Source organism: Felis catus, chromosome F1 (genome assembly GCF_018350175.1).
Source record: "Felis catus isolate Fca126 chromosome F1, F.catus_Fca126_mat1.0, whole genome shotgun sequence".
NCBI lineage: Eukaryota > Metazoa > Chordata > Mammalia > Carnivora > Felidae > Felis > Felis catus.
In genome coordinates, this window is record NC_058384.1 from 68569215 (window position 1) to 68586597 (window position 17383).

Consider the following 17383-nt stretch of genomic DNA (forward strand, 5'->3'; position numbering starts at 1 on the left):
TGGCCCCCACCCCAAAAAGCCGAGTCAGCCGGGGATAGAGAACCGGGACGTTTTTATTCGGAGGAGAGGGGGCCGGGGGCGCGTGGCGGGGCAGCGAGGACCCTCCCCCCAGCGCGCGCCCCCGGGCCGGGGCCCGCACCCCTCTCCGGGAAGGACGGCCGGAGCGCCTGGGCACTGGGCCGTGCCTCAGTTTCCCCCCTTGCGCCCCCTCCCCATGTGGGGGAAGCCGCCCCGCGAGGGCAGCGCGGCCGCGCCGAGGTTCTGGGGCCGGGAACCCGGGAGGGGGCCGAGCTCCGCGGGAAGCGCCCCTCCCCCGGCCTCCCCCAGGCCTCCCCGGGCGCACCCTCTGGCGGCCGCTTTGAGGCACTGTGTCCGCGGAGGCCCCCAGGGTCCGAAGACCTGCCGGGGTGTGGAGGGCAGCAGGGGCCTGGCCCTCCCAGTTTGGGAGGAAGCCGTCCTCTGGCCACCGTCCCGGATTTGCGGCCCCACTTCAGTGTCCACAAGCGAGGCGAGGGCTCGGTGTCGGGATCAGAGCTCACGCTGCGGCAACAGGGCAGAGGCAGGAGTTTCCAGGCCTCAGGCTGTATGTTGGGCAAACTCTAGATCCTGAGCCGACTCTGACTTCTCCTCGGGGTGGTGGAGAGCCACCAGCAGCTGGTACGTGGCTGTGCCAAGAGTCGCCCCCACCAGAGGGGCCACCACAGGCACCCACCACCAGCCGTTACCGGCACTGCAAGAGAGGGACATAAGGAAGGCTTCAGGGGGAGTCCTCTAGCCTCTCCCTGAAGGACCAGGGGCGGTAACAAGAGAACCTCCCTAAAGCAGCCCCAGGGGGGATGGACGCCGGGAAGACCAAGTCTTGGCAACAAAGCACAGCGGTTAGAGAGGAGACCCCAGGAGAGCTTGGTCCAGCCTCTTGCCTCAGGGAATTATCTGAATATACCCATCTTGTGATGCGGTCACAATGCCAAAAGGTAACAGGACAGACGTGCCTGAGAACACAGCCTCTACTGTTTCCGGGGAAAGGGTGGAGGAGAGAAGAAGGGGTGAGGGAGAAAAGGAGAAGCAGGACTCAGATGAGGGGCATTGTCCTGAGTCCGCGAGGACTAGGGAGGAGGAGAGAGCTGGGGACCCAGACTCAGAGGTGTCAGGGGAGGGGCGAGGCTGTCTCTCACCTGAAGACTTCAGGGCCCCAGCCAGCCACGTAGGTGAAAAGCCGTGGGCCCAGGTCCCGGGCAGGGTTGAGTGGGAACCCACAGTTGGCACCCAGGGATAGCCCGATGGCCAGGATCAGCAGCCCCACAGCCACAGGCTCCAGACCTGCAGGCACTCCCTTGTTCCGTGTGTCCAGGATGGCCAGGATCCCCACAATCAGGATCCCCGTGCCCAGCACCTTGGAGTCCACAGAGGCAGAGGGGCCCCCATAAGCTGTCAGATGACCCAGCTGCCCCTTCTCTCCCAAGAACCCTAGGCCACCACCTCACGTCCTCTGACTTTGTCCAACGCAGGCAACTGGGGTGGGGGTGCTACAAAGACAGACTCAACCCCATATCCCGCCCAGAGCCTGAACAATAAGTAGTCTGGGAGCCCAGGGGACAAGGGCAAAGACTGGGGCCTTCCCAGGTCTCCCCCTCACACCTACCTGATCCAGGAAGCCATTGTTCAGGGACAGGTAAGGGGCAGGATAGGTGGCAAAGATGGAGGCTGTCTCCTTGGGGCCAGTCACCGTCAGGTTCCCGCCTGTATAGTTCTGTAGGGCATCTGCAGGAGGCAGGGAAGGCTCAGGACTTCCATCTTTGTCCATTCAAAACCATTGCAAGGCAGTCCCGGCCACACCCAGACGGCCCCGACCCTGTTACCGTAGTAGACGGCATAGGTGGCTCCAGAGGCACAGAAAGCAGATAGAAGCTGCACCAAGCAGTAAACGGGGAACTTGGCCCAGGGGAGGCGTCCCAGCAGGCACATGGCCAGGGAGAAGGCTGGGTTCAGGTGGGCCCCTTCAAGGATCGGGAAGAGAAAACCAACATCCATTAGGTGTGGCCTCCTGGTGCTCACCAGGTCCCGCTGCTGTTGTGTCACAACTCTCAAGGCAGATGTTACTTGTCCCCACCGGGTGAGCGGCTCAGCTCTGAGACATTCTGCAGCTTGCTGAGCTCACACAGTAAAGCCCAGGGTCTGCCCGCTCTTTCTACTACGTGTTTGTGTCTTGTGATGGGGCTCAAGGCAGACACACTGGCCACTGGCACAGCATGTGTCCGGGGCACAAGAAGGTGAGGCCCCGGGGCGAGATGACACCGAGGCCCTCAGGCGGGGGACACAAGAAGACAGACTTACCCTAAAGCCTTGCCACAGCTCCCTGCCTAGGTGAGTGGAGGAGAGAGACACGGAGGGGAGGGGCTGGCCCGGGCCAAGGCATATCTGGGTCCAGGGCACTAGTCAAGCTCAAGGAGACAAGTCCATGAGTCACCGTCACCACACACTCACACATGCACGTGGCCAGACCCCACCCTCCTCACCTGAAACGTTACCACCCACGTAGATGGCTATGGTCACGGCCAGAGAGCCAGCCAGAAACATGGTGAAGAAGTTGCCTTTCGTTTCTCCACTGGTGACAGCCTGGGCTCCAGCCCCCTGGGTGAGCAACTGGTGGGGAGAGGGAAGATGAGGAGCGGAGGACCAGGCGTGGGGAGCCTGGAAGCCTGGAGCAAGGCTGGGAAGGGGAGCAGCTGAGAGAGAGAGGGCACCAAAGTAACAGGGGGGGTCAGCAAGAAAGGGGGAGGAGCAATAGAGGGAAAGGAAATAGAGGAGCTGTGGGGGAGGAGTGAAGACTGGGAAGGGAGAGATGGACGGGGGCTGGAACCGCAGGGACAAGGGCAGGGACAGAAATGATGCATAGTTGAATGAAGTGAGACACCAGGATGAAGAGATAGAGGCAGAAACGTTCGCCCTCCTCCCCTCTTTCCTTCTCCCGTTACCCGGCCTACCATGAGCACAAATACACCCAGAAACTCTGCCAGGCACTGCCAGGCCAGGTGGCTGCGGATCCGGAGCCGGCCCTTGACGTACGCCAAGGGCTGGCTGTGCAACATGGTGGGGACGCCTGGTCTCTGGCTGCTGCCACACAACCACAACCACTGCCTGCCAGGGAGCGGGGGAATGATAAGGGAAAGACTTTAAAACCAATTAGCGCAGCGCCTCAACAGCAATGTCTGCACACGTGTGTAGGCTAGCGAGCGTAGAGATAGAGATAACAGGAGAATGTCCAAGGGCCGGCTCTTGGACCAGAGCCTGGAGTTTGCCCAGGCTGTGTCTCTTCCATCTGTCATCCCCGTTCCTCCCAGGAGTAGCCCCCTCCTGTGCCGATGGGTCGGAGGAAGTATCCTGCGCCAGCCCTTGGCCTCAGCAACCTGCTCCCGCCCCGCCCCTGGTGATCTGGAGAGCCTCAGGACTCGCCAAGGCCGCGCAGCTACTTAAGGGAGACGTCTGAATTCAGATCCAGACCTTCTGACTCTCCGTCCCCTGTTGCACAATGTCACTCGTGTGGAACATGAAGCTTTCCCCCCAACCATTTGGATGCTTGCAGAACGCCACGGGCATCCAGAGAGGCTGGGCTGAAGACCGGAGACTGCAGAAAGAGAACCCACTCATGCGATGCTTGCGCTTCCCTCATGCGGAGTCCCACCTCGGTTAGAGTGCCCTAGCTCTGCCTTGGCTCCAGACGAGTGCTTCACACTCGCACCGAGCCCCACCTCCCTTTCTCTGGATGCTTGTCACCCCCAGATTCCGCCTAACACACAGCAACTTCCTGGTTCTTATTGCAAGCCTCCAGTTAGGTTCATTCAACTAGGAGTCAAATTCTAGACGCTGGAGAAGCGGCGGTAAGCAAATACATTGCCCGCTCTTCTAGAGCTTATGTGCCGGTAGGTGGAAACACATACATTTACAAAATCCCGTATATAGTTCATGAGGTTCTCGAGCACTGGGCCACGGGCTCTGGCACAGTCCTGGGCACATCCGTTCACGATACTCCTTTACTAGGTTTCGTGGGTAAAATGCTCTACCCGGATGCCCTGTTTGGGACCAATGCACCCATTTCCCAGCTGCTGGGAATATCAGATGCTGATTGCACACAGCTGCTTCCCTCATGGCAATGCCTCCCATGGCAGGAGACAGCCTCACCCAAGGTCACACGCCCTCCTGGAGGGCCTGTCGACGACGGTTGATGCAGGATACAAAGACCTGGCCTCTCTGTCTCAATATGGAACGACCCTGAAGGGGCCACTCCAACTTCCAAGTTCCCCACAGGATTGGCTGAAGCCTCTCTTGTAACCTCATTGCGTGTCAGTTTCCCCGTTTGCCTAACCTTGCCTTCCTCACTTCCTTACAGGTGCATCCCGCGAGCACTAGCACTTCCCAGTAAACCTTGTTCACGTAGCTTCTCGTTGGAGTCTTTCTCCAAGGAACCCAATTTAAGCCTGTTGGTTTCAGACGTGGTTCCACAAATTCTAGAATGAATCTGGGTGACTGTTCACAGTCTGGCTGACAAGAACCCACGGTAGTAGGTAGAATACTGATAGTCTCTAGCTTGCCGAGGTGGGACAGTTATTAAAATTGTCAGCAGTGGCCGGCTGCGAGGGGTTACTGGTTGAAAGGATATGCATTAATGGTCTCTGCAGCAGTTGAGAGCCTGAAGGAAATAGAAACTAAGTCCACAGAACTGATCAAGTCCAGGCAGACTGTGAAACCAGGTGGCCCCACGACAGCCCTTAAGGGAAGCCTAACCTGTATCCAGTGGGCATCAGAGTGGAGGGCCAGCTCCAATGTTAATTGTTGAGAAAGAATTCTCAGCCCCAGGCTTCCTATGCCAAGGCTAGGTATTTTAGGACCCTAACCTTGAGGAGGTTAGGGTAGGATCCCGACATTTGAAATAGGGACATCTGGGTAGATGCAACTGAGAATCTTGAATCTCGATTCCTCTGAACCCTCCCTTGTTTAGATTTTTCCTTTGTCTCGAGCGTTCTGAAATAGTGGGTTTATTTTCATCCTTGGTATTTAGCATATGGTGGGTCTTTCAAGTTAGAAGTAAATATTCTTCACTTCTGGGATATTTTCTTGGTCTGTTTCATTGATGGTTTGTACCATTCCAGTTTTATTTTTTTTTTCTATTTTCTTTGAAAATAATCTTTTTAAATTGAAGTATAGTTAACATATAACATTACTTTCAGGTGTGCATTGCTGCCTGTTTTCTATATATCTATTACTTGGTCTACCTTCCTGGAGAGTTTCTCAACTTTGTCGTCAGAATCGTTTTATAGATTTTCATTTCTGCCATCACATTTTTTTTAACTCCCCAAAGTTTATTCCTCTTCATAGGAGTATGTTCTGGCTGTATGGACGTATCATCTTATATTTCTAAAGACATTAAAGACGTATCCTTGCTAAATTTTCATCTCTCTGCAGACTGTTTCTCCCAAGTTGCTTCTTTAGTTTGTATGCGTCTCCAGCTTTCAAGCTGTGAGCCATCCACAGATGTCCGCTAGTCTCCAGCTCCGTGTGTTTCTGTGATGCTCTGAAAAGCTGATTAGAAAAATCAATCGCATTCTTACATGTTAGAAGTTAGAGAGGAGAGAAACAAAAGTGGGAGTATATGTTCTACCAAATACAACTACACAATTTTAAGATGTGATATGGGCACAGAGGTACACAAATAGATTAACAGAAAAGATAGACCCGGCACAACGATCTGTGTATAAAATATATTTACAGTATTTGTATATACATATGCATATGTATTTTTCCAACTAGAAAAAAACAAAGTTGGTCCCCTGATTCATAGATTCATAGCAAATAGGAAGATACATTACGGGTGGATTTAAAACCAAAACGCAGGGGTGCATGGTGGCTCAGTCAGTTAAACATCCGACTCTTGGTTTCGGCTCAGGTCATGACCTCACAGTTCCGTGGAGTTGAGCCCCACATTGGGCTCCTTGCTTTAGCTGTCCCTCTGCCCCTCCCCCACGCACTCTCTTTCCAAATAAGCATTAAAAAACAAACAACACCTAAATGTAAAAAGCAAACCCAGTAAAATCTGTGAAGGAGAAATAAAGGAGAGTGTCCTTTCAACCTTGGGTGGGGAGGTGTCTAAATGACACAAAGAGCACTAAACATAAAGAAAAATATAAACTTTGCTATGGTAAGGTAATTTCTGTTCACCAAAACATATAATAAAAAGACAACATTTCATCAGTGTATATCTTCTTTGTTCTTGTGATAGGTCTCCTTAGAAAAATCCCTTTATCATGTGTCGTTTTAGTAAAGTTTCGAGGAAACAGAGGTAAACATACAAAATCAGCCCCTCCCAGCCACAGTACTAAAAGAGTTTTTAACGAGAAAAAAAATCTAGTAATGTTTGTCCTAGTTATATTTTCTCCAACATACATTAAAAAAAAAAAAAAAAAAGAACATAGCCAGTAAAGGAAGAAATATTTGCCAGTGTATTCCCTCAAATTCTCTCATGAACTGCCCCATCCTAGGGAAGCAGCCATCACCCATTTCCACACAGGCTTCCTCTTTTGAGAATTTTTTTAATTTCTTAAATGTTTTGATTTATTTTTGAGAGAGAGAAAGAGAGTGCCAGCAGGGGAGGGGCCGAGAGAGAGAGAGGGAGACGCAGAATACTAAGCAGGCTCCAGACTCCAAGCTGTCAGCACAGAAACTGACGCAGGGCTGGAGCCCACGAACCGCGAGATCCTGACCTGAGCCAAAGTCAGACGCTCAACCGACTGAGCCACCCAGGTGCCCCCTCTTTTGAGAATTTGTGCATTCCCCGACAGAACTCTTCCTGGAGTTGTCTCTATAGTTATCTCTTCCACAAGAATAATCTACTGGGGACCTGACCCTATTTATCAAATCAGGTTTTGGAAGCAGAAAAAAGTTAAAGAAGAAGGCGGCCGTGGGCCAAGATGATCTGGGAACCCCTGGATGGTGCTAGAAAGTGGAACAGCCTGGACAGAACTAAGACCAAAGAATTAGCATAAATAAAGGTTTTATTGGTCACTTTGGGTGAGTCACATACTGACATACCCCCAATTCACTGCTCCGCACACCCCAGGCCGAGGTGGCAGGAGGAGACACGGATGGTGAGCGAAGCGTGGAAGGGATCTGAAGGCCGCTGAGGCTTAACGAGGCTACCGGGGCCGGAACCAGCGTCCTAAGAACAAATCCAGGATGGAATAGGTGTCATCCAGGGCTGGAGGTGCTGGTGATTCTGGATCTAAGGAAGAAAGTGATACACACGGACACACTAAATGAAAGAGGATGAGCAGAGGACAAGGAGAGGAATAATATTAAAGGCTAGAAAAGTAAGGGTTCCCCTTTCCCAAGGAACTAAGAGACAGACCCTTTTGATTCACACTCTTCACTCACCATCTCTAGGGCCGCCGTCTGCTTCTTGATGGGTTACTGTGGTCTCTGTCCGGCCCTCGCTGTCCACCACAGTTCGGCGCTCCTCTACTGTCTACAAGGAGAAGCCCCAACCAGATCTCTAACATCAATAAAGGTGAGCCCACTGGTTTCTTTACCTAGATCGCGCTCTCCATGGCATCCCCTGGCCACAGTTCCTTTTACCCCTCTCTTCCAACTCACCCCATCTGGCTTAGTGATCTTGGTCACAGAGACGCTCTTGAAATAGGATTTGGGCTGGGGCTGCAGAACTGGACCGAGGCCCTCCTGGGAAACCTGGGAATCAAGATCTAGAAGGGCAGAGAGAGGAAACACAAAATCAAGAGTCCAAGGGAAAGAAGGGGTCAAGTGTGGCAACAATAACTTCAGAGGAGAAGAGAGGGCAGGTTAAATGTCCTCTACCTCCACACTCACCGTTGTCTTCTCTGCCTCTAGAATGGGGGGGCATAGGCCACAAATCATCAAACTGCAGAAGAAGGCAAAGGAGGTGAAATGCTACCTTTCAACCTGAAATTTGAGAGGTCGTAACCCAAAGGTTCCAAAACTACCTTTCCCTGGGAGAGAGAATCCCACCTAGGACAGCTTTTGTTTTACTCATCTCTTCCTCCTTCCTACCTGTTTTCTCTCTTCTTCTACCAAGAAAGCTTTCCTGAATGGACGCTTTCTATCCTTCCTGACAATCCTGCCTTGTCCCAGAATTGTAACAGACCAGTGATTTTTTTTTTTTTTTTTTTAGAGAAAAAGCAGAATCCCCATCCCCTCTCCCTCAACCTCCCCGCCCCCCCGCCCCCGCTGCCAAAATCCTACAAGAAGCTTAGTATAGAAAACAGATAAACACACTAAGTGGAGAACCTGGGATCCCACCCCGTTAGATTCTCGCACGGCTGCCAGCCCTTGCCCTCCCACAGGCTCTCACTCCGCCCAGAAGCACTCACCAGACCAAATGGCCTCTGGGAGCCCCAGTCCGGCGCTGGTTTGGGGGATTCACTTCTTGCATCACTCTCCAAGCCCCCCCCAAAGATCCTGGGCTGGTGACTATCTGGATACTTAAGCATTGAGTCCCGGAGAGTCTGTCCCTCCTGCCGTCTCTCACCAGGTATCTCTGACTCAGGACCAGGACCAGGAAGTTCTGCAGAAGGTGGCAGATCGGTGCTGGGGGTGGGACAGGACTTGGGATCTTTGAAACCTCAATATCATCCATCTTGTCACACACACACTCCCCCCCCCAACCCCCAGCGAATCTCGGCAGGCTAATGTCACCCTCCAACCCAGCAGGAACCACAGGTTGACCGGGGACAGCCACACACCAGGAGGGCGGGAAGGCAAGGTCCAGGCCCCCATCTCGCTGAAGATGTTGTTAAAATCCTGTATTAGGTCATCAAAGCCGAAGTTCTCATGGAAACGCATCCCTCCTCCCGGGCTGAAGCTGAAGCCGAAGCCAAATTCCTCCGGGGGCTGCGGACCCTCAAACCTCGAGCTCCCACGGCCCCACGTGGCTCCTTCTTCTTCCTCTTCTTCATCATCCTCATCTTCATCTCGTGTCATCCCTCCAAAAAAGGGGTCTCTGTGGCTGGGAGTGAAGGCAGATCGACCAGCAACATTTTAGTACTTTAAGCCATAAAGTCAGCTCGTGGGCGGCAGAGCGGGACGCGAATAGGGTGTGCAGAACGGAGGTGAGGGTTGGAGGGCTGGCCCTGGGTTTTTGTTCGCTTCGTGGGTGTGGATGTGTTTTCTACGGGAGGCCGTCGGCTTTTTGCTTTGTTTTCGTTTCTATCAACGCCAGTCCTCACCTGGCGGTCCCCCGCAGTGACCCAGGGCCCTGCTCACCTGCCCACTGTCCCCCCGCCCGGGCCCCTGTTGCATCACCCCAGGCCGCGGTTATCCCCGCCCCCGGCGGCCGCCCAGCGCGGCGCCCTCAGTCCGGCCCGCAGCGGGTGACGGAGGGCGGAGGAGTGCGGTTTCCCCTGGGCGTTAGGGCTCAAGCTCCCCTCAGAAGACCCCACCCTCGTCCGATCCCGACCCACTCTAACCTCCGAGGTGGAGAAAGGCCGAAAAAGCCCCGAAAGAGATCAAAGAGGCTCATCCCCGAGTAGGGACTCGAACCCGCGGACCCCACCGAGGCCCATTCGCACCCGGCGGCAGCCTGGGCCCCGCGACCGGAAACTGAGCGAGGCGTCGGGCCACTTGCCGGAAAGCAGGGCTGCGAACGAGCACACTGTCGCAAAACGGCCGTCAGCGCGGCGCGGGCGGGGCGGACAGTGCGACTCGGTCCGGGCGGCGAGCGGACGGGCGGGCGTCCCGAAATCGCGTCTCCCGAAGCTCGCCCGCCTCACGCGCCGCCTCCCCCCGCGCCGCCACCGGATGGCCTGGGCGCTTCGACGGCGTGAGGCTGCGTGGGGCCGGCCGCCGCCGCCAGGGGGCAACCGCCGCCCGCGCTTCTGGTCTGAGTTCCCCGGTCGGTCTCGGCCGGGGACGCACGGACCTAGCGCTCTCCCGCTAAAGTGGTGTCGTTAAGCGGAGTCCTGAGCCCACCGGGCAGGCTCTGCGACCAGCAGGGCAAAGGCTCGGTGAGAGGGCGAGGGGAACCCAGGGAAGGCTTGCGGGGGGGGGGGGGGCGGGGGAGGAGTTTGGAGCCGTAAGTACCCCCTCTCCTGTCTCTGAATTTTCCAGCCTGCCGTTCCCTGCACCCCCGCCCCCCACCGGGCCCCGGCCTTGGTCTCCAGACCCCTCCCGTACAGAGAACTGCCGAGAACTGCTGCGCTGACCTCCAGGTTCCCAATCTGACAGCTGCAGGTCACCGTGCCTTCTCTGCAGCTCATTTGCCCGGACCCATCTGCATTACACTTGGGTTCTTCAAAGCTCCTTCTTAATCCTCTCCCTTTCCACCCAGTATCTGCTCCCACTCCCTCCACAGCCCGAAATCTGCTGCAGATGAGCAGCTTCCGGAGGAGATGCGAATTTGGGTGGTTCTTTCTAGGCTGTGAAGTTCTTGGGGGAGGAGGGCAGGGAATTCCCTTAGAGCAAAATACTAGCAGCACTTTTAAGGGCAAAGAGCTCTTTTTATTCCATGGCCTTCGGGGAGCCTGGAGCCCGCTAGAGGCCCGGCTGATGTGTGACGCTCATTCACCAAGCTGGTCACTGACGAGACTGAGGAAGTCCTAGACGGAGCAAGAATGGGCAGAGGCTGAAGGTAGAGGTTTTCTTTTTATATATACAAGACACATTAATCCATTAAATTTGAGGACACAGTACAAAAAAAAAAAAAAAAAACACTTCAACTAATTCATCTGACAATGCTGTTCATATTCATGACGCCATTTTTTGTTGTTGTCTTGTTTCCTAATAATAAAGGAGGAGACTTAGGGCTGTTGGGCTGATATATATTTGGGGGTCCCCCCTCCCCACCTCATCCATACACCACCAGGGTGAACAGGAGGAGAAGGAAGGCAGGGCCCACAGCAAAGTTTCATAATCTTGAATGCAAGGGGGGAGGAAGAGAGGAAAGGGGGGAGGGAAAGGAGAAAATACAAATCCTATAATACATACAACAGAGTGGGGGGTGGGATGGGAATGGACAGACATGAAGCTGAGGCATGGGGTGGGCTGCTGGGGGCGGGGGGGGGCAGCAGAACCCCCCCCCCCACATTCCTTTCTTTGATGCCGTTTCCGTAGTTGCCAGGCTGAGAAGCCCTCTCAGAAGATGGGACCAGGAGAAGAGGCTCAGGGCCTCAGTTGGCCCCCCAGCTGTAGCTGTTGTAGGCAGACTTGTTGGTCTGGGGCTTCTGCGGGATGGAGCTGGTCTGGCTACGTTGCCCGCTGCCCGTCTGCAGGGAATGGGACGATGAGGAGGAGGAGAAAGGTGTCTAGTTAGTGGGACAGATCTGTGACATCTTCACATGCAGATCTGGAAACTCTTGCTCTCCCCTTGCTTAGAGAAACTGCTCTGAAGTTTACTTCCAAACCACAGAACATTTAATTTCTATAGGTGCTAGGGTGCCTCGGACAGGGAAGAAAGCATTTCCAGCCTTTAAACAGGGGAACGATGACAAGACGGCAGGACCTTTTAGAGACAAGACTGTGAATGAGTTCTACCCACTTTCCACCCCACCTTCTCCCCTACCCCCACTGCTCTGAGAAAAGGCTACTCTCTCTAGAGAGTTATGGCCTCTTGGAGATGAGTGACCACAAGATGATTTCGTTTTCGTTGATCCCACGAATACCTCAACTGGGAAGGCTGTCTCTGACAGCAAGGCAGCCCTTACTTATCCCAGCTCCCCAGCTCCCTGGGACGCAGGAGAGGTCACCTGTACCAGCCCATGCCCCCCCGCTCCCCCCATTGCACAGCGGAGAGCCCATTTCAGCCAAAAGGCAGGAGAGACAGTCTGAGGCCCCAGGCTCCAGACGCTGCCCCAAGGATCCGTTCCGTTCCAGTAACCAAGTGTTTCCAGAGTCGCGGAAGGGCAGAAAGAAAAAGAGGGCACTGGGGAGGGGAGGGCAAGAGAGGAACAGGAGGCCAGAGAGCTCAGCAAGGTGTCTGTGTCTGTGTGTCCTGATCTGTGACGGTGCAGCTTTTTGTCTTCGAGTTCCCTGAGGCTGTGGAGGTGAAGTGGGGGCCGGGAAGGAGTGGGTTCAAGCACATCATCATTCAGTTTCATTACCTGCTCCTCCTGCTGGCGCGGGCAACACAGAATCATCTGCAAATATGGTAGCTGAGGCAGAACCAGGATATATGGAAAATAAAGGGACAAACTTTGACAATAGAACTCCACCATTAGAAGGGAAAGCTACAATGTTGGGAAGGGGGGAGGCCGGGAGAGGTCAGAGGGTAGGTGTGACCCAGGTCTGATGGGATGAGGGCAGCTGTGCTACAGGAGGTAGAGGAGAAAGGCACCGAAGGAACCGGGCGAAGAAGGTTTCAGCCCGGCCCCTTCTCTGACCGCTCCTCTGCCGGCAGCTTGTGTCATGTGCGCTTGTGTCTGTCTGTGCTGTGTGCCCATGGCTGGCGCTGGGAGGGGTGGGTGAAGGTGGTGGTGAGGAAGGGTAAGAGAAGGAAAGGGGGGAGTTTCAGGGGACAGGAAGGAAGAGGAAGGGAAAGGAGAGGGGAGAGCTATTACCTGGCCGTCCTGCTGCAGGTGGTGGTGGAGGATCTGGGAGTGCGGCTGCTGATGGGGGGTCAGAATGTGCATGAAAGGGGCAGGTGGGTAGGCAGCAGCTGTGGCTGGATTGATGGGCCCCCCACTTCCTAGGGCTGAAGGCAAGTTGAAGGAGGCAGCAGGAGTGCCGGAATGAAAACCTTGTTTCTCGAAGGACTGCTGTCCAGGGGGCGGGGAGAGACAGCAAAAGGGGTCAGCAAACCAAGCCCTGGACTCTCTGAGCCCAAGCCCTCCACCCACTGAGAGCAGCACGCAGCAAAGGAGGCGCACCGCACCTGCACCAGGTGCCCGGGTCTGCCTCTGCTGTGCTCTTTGGGGGCCGTGTGATCCTGACAAAAGTACTCCCTCTCTGCCTCCGTCCTCTCCTACGTGAAGCAGGGGTGCCGTGGACTCCCTAGCCGTGGGGACCACACGACAGGACGGGTGTGAGGCTGCCCTGTGACTCTACAGTCGCAGACCATCTGCAGCTGCTCCCCTACTGCCACCCTGGAGCTCGGCCACGAAGCGCTCCGCCAGGACTCCTGATACTTCACGGTCGCTCCCACTGTGCCTTTACAAAGACTGGATCGCACCAGCTTCCCTTCAGTCCGTACTCTTCATCTTGGAAAGTTACAAGAAGGCTGGCGGTGGGCAAAGTCAGGACAGCTGCACGGTAAATCCCGCCTCACAGCGACCGGCCACACCTCCCCTTCCTGAACACTTCTCTTGCTTGTTCTCAGAGGGCTAACTCCAAACTTCTAGAAATTGAAATCTAGAGACCACTCGTTTTCTGGGATGGGCTTCCTGACATCTCTCAGGTTGTTCTTGTTCACTGAGCTTCTGTCATTGCAACGCCACCTCCTCTGCGTCCGTTATCTTTCCACCTGTACCTCGAGCAAGGCACCTACCTGGGTCTTGGAGTACACAGAACCCGAGATATCTGGCACGCCCGTGTTACTGGAGGTGACTGACACACCTGGGGGAGGAGGAAACAGGAGTTAGCTCAGCTGGCTGCCTGGCCCCCCTCTCGGGGGGAGACGGTGTGCACAGCCTCTAGCTAGAGCACTGCAAGGGGTCCTGCTGTGTTTCCAGCTCAGGTCAGTCCTGAGAGATGAGGGTTCATGCCCCGAGTCTGCCCTTTCCAGGTGCGTACTGAGTATGTATGTGAGGGGGCGAGTGAGGGGAGCTGCTTTTTGTGGGGCAAGGCTACAGGCAAGCCTCACCAGCATATACCTTTCAAGACGCTTTTGTGCCAAAGCCCAAAAGAAATGTATTAAATGTTTAACATCTGTTTCAAATCAACGCACCCAGACTCCACTCGGTCCTGCTCCTGAAGACAGGTAGTCTGGGATCTTCCTGTTCACCAAGAGACACTTTTGGGCTCAGGACTGCATGCTTTCGCAGCCTAAGGTAAGCACCCAAGGAGCATTCCAGTCCAACCCCAAGAGCACGGCCCGTTGTCAGTCTTGGCTCACCTGGCCCCGCGTCTCCAATTCTGGCGCTTCTAGGCCACGTACTTAGGATTTAAAGAGCCCACACAAAGGTGCATTTCCAGCTAAGTAACTGAGGCCCAAGCACGGGGAGGTGGGGAGGGTAAGGAAGGGAGTGGAGTATGTTGTCTCCTCCAGTCCAGGTGGAACACAAAATCCGACGTCCTCATCCATACTCCCAATGACTTGTGTTCCCCGGGTAAAAACTCCCTGCCACCAGGGCCACTCCAAGGAAACCAGGACAGCATATTCCTCATCTCGATTTCTAGTCCTTAAACTGAAATACACACTGTACCCTGGGGTATGGGGCAATGGATTGAGAAAAAGCCATCAGATAAAATAATCCAGCGTCTTGCTAAACAAATTTTCTGCGAAGATTTGAGGAAAAGCAACTCAAAATTAACTCAGAATTTAAAACACACTTAAGATATATTCAATCTCATCACATGAGATAAAATGAAACTTCAGAAAAACTGCATTTCAGCCTGTGTCCCTGGATCCTCCTCCTGCTGTTCGAGGCCCTCGGATGCAAGAGCTTCTCAGAAGCACCGTGCCAAAGTGACCAAATCACAAGTCCCCCCACAACTCAAGAGCAATTCCCCCGTCAGAGTCCAGAACCCAGATCCTCCCAATGCCTAGGATGGAGGCAGCCTCCCAAGGTGGAGTCCACCTTGGACAACCACTTCAGGATCTTCCCGGTACGTGTGGTTTCTTCACCTGGAAGCCCCGCCCATAGCACAAACCTAGATCACTCCAAGAAGGTGCCAAAGAAAAATCGCACAACTGCAGAAACAGCATGGAAAATACCACCCCTTCTCAAGCAGCAATTCTCCCCTCAAAGGCCCTGAAGGAGAAGAAGGGATGATACAGGGACTAACAGGGTAGTGCCTTCCCTTCCCTTCTCAAACCCCAGGTGCCCGTGTGCCAGTCACTGGTGGTGGACCTGACTTTAAGGACAGTTTATTTGCTACAGCACCGAGGAGATTTGTGCGGAGGGCCGACAGTGAGGTGGGACGGACGGGATACAAACGTTTTTGAGGGAAACGAGAGACGATGATTGATCTTTACTGCAAAGGTTCTAATACCTTGTGGACACCCTGGGCCACCCCATGCAGGACAGGACAAATGGCTAACTGGTTTCTCGAGCTGGGTGGTAGGGAGCAATTTAGCTCCGGAGTGCCCCTGCCACACACACCTGGGCTCAGTCTTCCCAGAGGCTGGACCAGCTAAAATCCAGCTTCTAGTCCTGAGACCGTGGTCCGGGTGTTGGGCGAAAGGACTGGAGACGCAGGAACAGACGAGAGAACACCGCAGCAGCCCTAACAGCCTGAGTGTGAGCACTAGAGGCCCTAGACGTGACCTGTGTGGCTGCCCCACTTCCCCTGCACCTGCGGCGAGAAAGCTCCTCAGACCAGAGTTCTCTGGCTTTCCAACAGTCAACGCCCTGCCTATCCGCCCCCCCACCTTCCCCGCTCCCAAGCAGCTACAAGCACACTGACAGGAGGTGGACAGCAGGGAGGAGAAACGAGAACCAATGCCTCCCAGCATGGCAGCCCCGGAGGGCTGGGGACAAATACAGAGGAAGTGGAGTATCCAGGTTTGCACTTAACGAAGGATGATGCTCTCGCCGGACGAGTTAACTCTGTAAACAAAGGGGGCGACGGTGTGCCAGCAGCTGGATCGAGTAGGGAGAGCTCCCGTCGTCACGGAGAAGTGGAACGAAACCTCTCCCGCACATCCTTAGCTACACCCACAAGTGCAAAGCAACGAGTAGTCCACAACCCCCGAGCAGTCTCGAGGGACTGAGAACAGTGCTGCAGGCCAGCACGGTTGTCACAGCCGGAGTCATCAACTAGCTGGTCACTAAAGACCCAATCAGCTCTCAAGCAGCCATCTGGCCCAGGGCCTTGGAAGCCACTTCCCTAAACCAGCTCCAAACGCCACCTCTTTCTGCCTTTCACCATGACCTGACACTCCAAGCTGTTTTTGTCCTTTCCCTCTGCTTCCGTCAGAGGCACAGGAAAGATCTGAGTGAAAAGTGAAGCGCTGTACTAAGCATGGAGAATCAGGGATTTTCTGCAAATAACTTTCTTTATCATTCAATCAAAGGGCTGAAAACTGACGCTGCCTCCCCCTCTCCCACTTGATAAAATCACCACGCCGAGAAGGTAACAGTTCTCCATCCTTTGGCTACACTGGGGTTTGATTGAGAAGGCCCCCCTCCACCCTTCGTCCACAGCACAACATTGGCTCCTAGTGTCCAGAAAGACATGCACGGAAAGAACGCCAGAGTTAGCTAAAGAAATACCACAGTTTATTGAAGACTACAAATATTTTGTTACAAGGTGAAACTACATCCTTCCAGAAATCAAGAGCAACGGCAGGTGTGTGCATTGATGCTTCGGAGGCGCTGCACCGCTTGGACTCGGAATGGGTAAGACAGGGTCAGACACGTGGGGGAGAGGGAAACGGGGGCAGGGCAAGTTCAAAGCCCAGAAGGTATCCACCAACTCATTTCCCCAAGCCACGCAGGCCATGGCCTCAGCTCGGCAGGCTCTCCTCAGTGGTCTGGTTTCTGAAACAAGACTTCAGTGCAAATTTATACACACACACAAAACACAGCCCCCAGCCTTGGGCCAAATTAGCTCTCTGCCGTCCAGAAATGCTTGTAAGGGGGTGGATATTTTCTTCCTAAAAGGAATCAAATACATAAAAATAAATGAATTTAGAGGTTGATGAGGCACGGGATGACAAGAGCCCTCCGTGGGGTTGGGAACTGGGGCTTCTCAAAAGACTGTTACAGCGGATTTCTGAACTCTTAAGGTAGATAAGAGCCTTGGATTTCCAGAATCAGGTAATGCCATTCTCTTCTATTATCAATCACCTACCTCTTAAAATTCTTGAACCTGGTCCAGCTAAAACCTAAATCTAACGTTCTCAGAATGGGGCCGCGCCAAGTCAGAAAGCTGACAATCGTCCCCACCAAGGATTAGGGTGCACCTCGCCCGGTGAGAGGGGCAGCCACGAGGAGCGGGGCATCTCAGGATTTCTCCAGGTTGAATCCGGACTCACTCCAAGTGCTCCAACAGTTCAAAGCTCCATCTGGTTATTAGCTCCCAGACCTACTGCCCTCTGTGCTCAGCTCAGAGTTCCCCGATGATTGAAACCCTCGGGCAATTGACCCACCTGGGGCCCACACAGTGGTGAAGAACACAGATGCAGCCCCCTCCAAACCACCATGACACCACACATGAGCTTAGAATTTTGAAGAGCCCTCAATCCCAACTCTTTCAACTGCAA

General features: G+C 54.2%; 3 protein-coding genes and 1 long non-coding RNA gene across 42 annotated transcripts in view; 1 reads left to right on the top strand and 3 right to left on the bottom strand.

Moving 5' to 3' along the window:
- Positions 1–35: 35 nt before the first annotated feature.
- AQP10 (aquaporin 10) lies at positions 36–4988 on the bottom strand. 4 transcript variants are annotated; one of them, XM_003999749.6, is made up of 7 exons: positions 3502–4988; positions 2985–3138; positions 2517–2643; positions 1860–1997; positions 1643–1761; positions 1176–1393; positions 36–730 (listed from the first exon to the last, which is right to left on the bottom strand). In XM_003999749.6, the coding sequence occupies exons 1-7, from the start codon at positions 3567–3569 to the stop codon at positions 577–579; spliced, it is 978 nt and encodes a 325-aa protein (XP_003999798.4). In that variant the 5' UTR covers positions 3570–4988; the 3' UTR covers positions 36–576. The 4 variants fall into 4 exon arrangements, with proteins under 4 accessions (XP_003999798.4, XP_019678056.3, XP_019678059.2 ...); XM_019822497.3 differs by having other exon boundaries at positions 2517–3138; XM_019822500.3 differs by having other exon boundaries at positions 2985–4988.
- Positions 4989–5125: 137 nt separating this feature from the next.
- HAX1 (HCLS1 associated protein X-1) lies at positions 5126–9625 on the bottom strand. 3 transcript variants are annotated; one of them, XR_006591930.1, is made up of 8 exons: positions 9492–9625; positions 8769–9031; positions 8397–8590; positions 7864–7927; positions 7645–7751; positions 7426–7516; positions 7084–7273; positions 5126–5577 (listed from the first exon to the last, which is right to left on the bottom strand). XR_006591930.1 is itself a non-coding variant. In XM_011291240.4 (7 exons), exons 1-7 carry the CDS (start codon positions 9542–9544, stop codon positions 7188–7190), a joined length of 846 nt encoding a protein of 281 aa, XP_011289542.3. In that variant the 5' UTR covers positions 9545–9625; the 3' UTR covers positions 7029–7187. The 3 variants fall into 3 exon arrangements, 2 of the variants coding, with proteins under 2 accessions (XP_011289542.3, XP_019678060.3); XM_011291240.4 differs by lacking the exon at positions 5126–5577 and having other exon boundaries at positions 7029–7273; positions 7876–7927; XM_019822501.3 differs by lacking the exon at positions 5126–5577 and having other exon boundaries at positions 7029–7273.
- Positions 9626–9795: 170 nt separating this feature from the next.
- Positions 9796–13543, top strand: LOC111558431. Its single transcript, XR_002739341.2, has 3 exons — positions 9796–10028; positions 10132–10651; positions 12993–13543. It is a non-coding gene; the product is annotated as an uncharacterized LOC111558431 (long non-coding RNA).
- The window catches only part of UBAP2L (ubiquitin associated protein 2 like), a 39538-nt gene continuing 32654 nt past the window's right edge, over positions 10500–17383 (bottom strand). For 4 of the 34 annotated variants that reach the window (XM_045049044.1, XM_045049050.1, XM_045049049.1 and 1 more), the window contains 3 exons: positions 13502–13569; positions 12576–12773; positions 10744–11285 (listed from right to left, as the gene is read on the bottom strand). In XM_045049044.1, coding sequence (XP_044904979.1) covers positions 11190–11285; positions 12576–12773; positions 13502–13569 — 362 coding nt within the window. In that variant the 3' untranslated portion in view covers positions 10744–11189. Of the gene's footprint in view, positions 10620–10743; positions 11286–11410; positions 11522–11588; positions 12171–12575; positions 12774–13501; positions 13570–16375; positions 16775–17383 lie in introns of those variants that run through there. The other 30 variants (XM_019822481.3, XM_019822480.3, XM_045049039.1 and 27 more) reach the window with 14 other exon arrangements.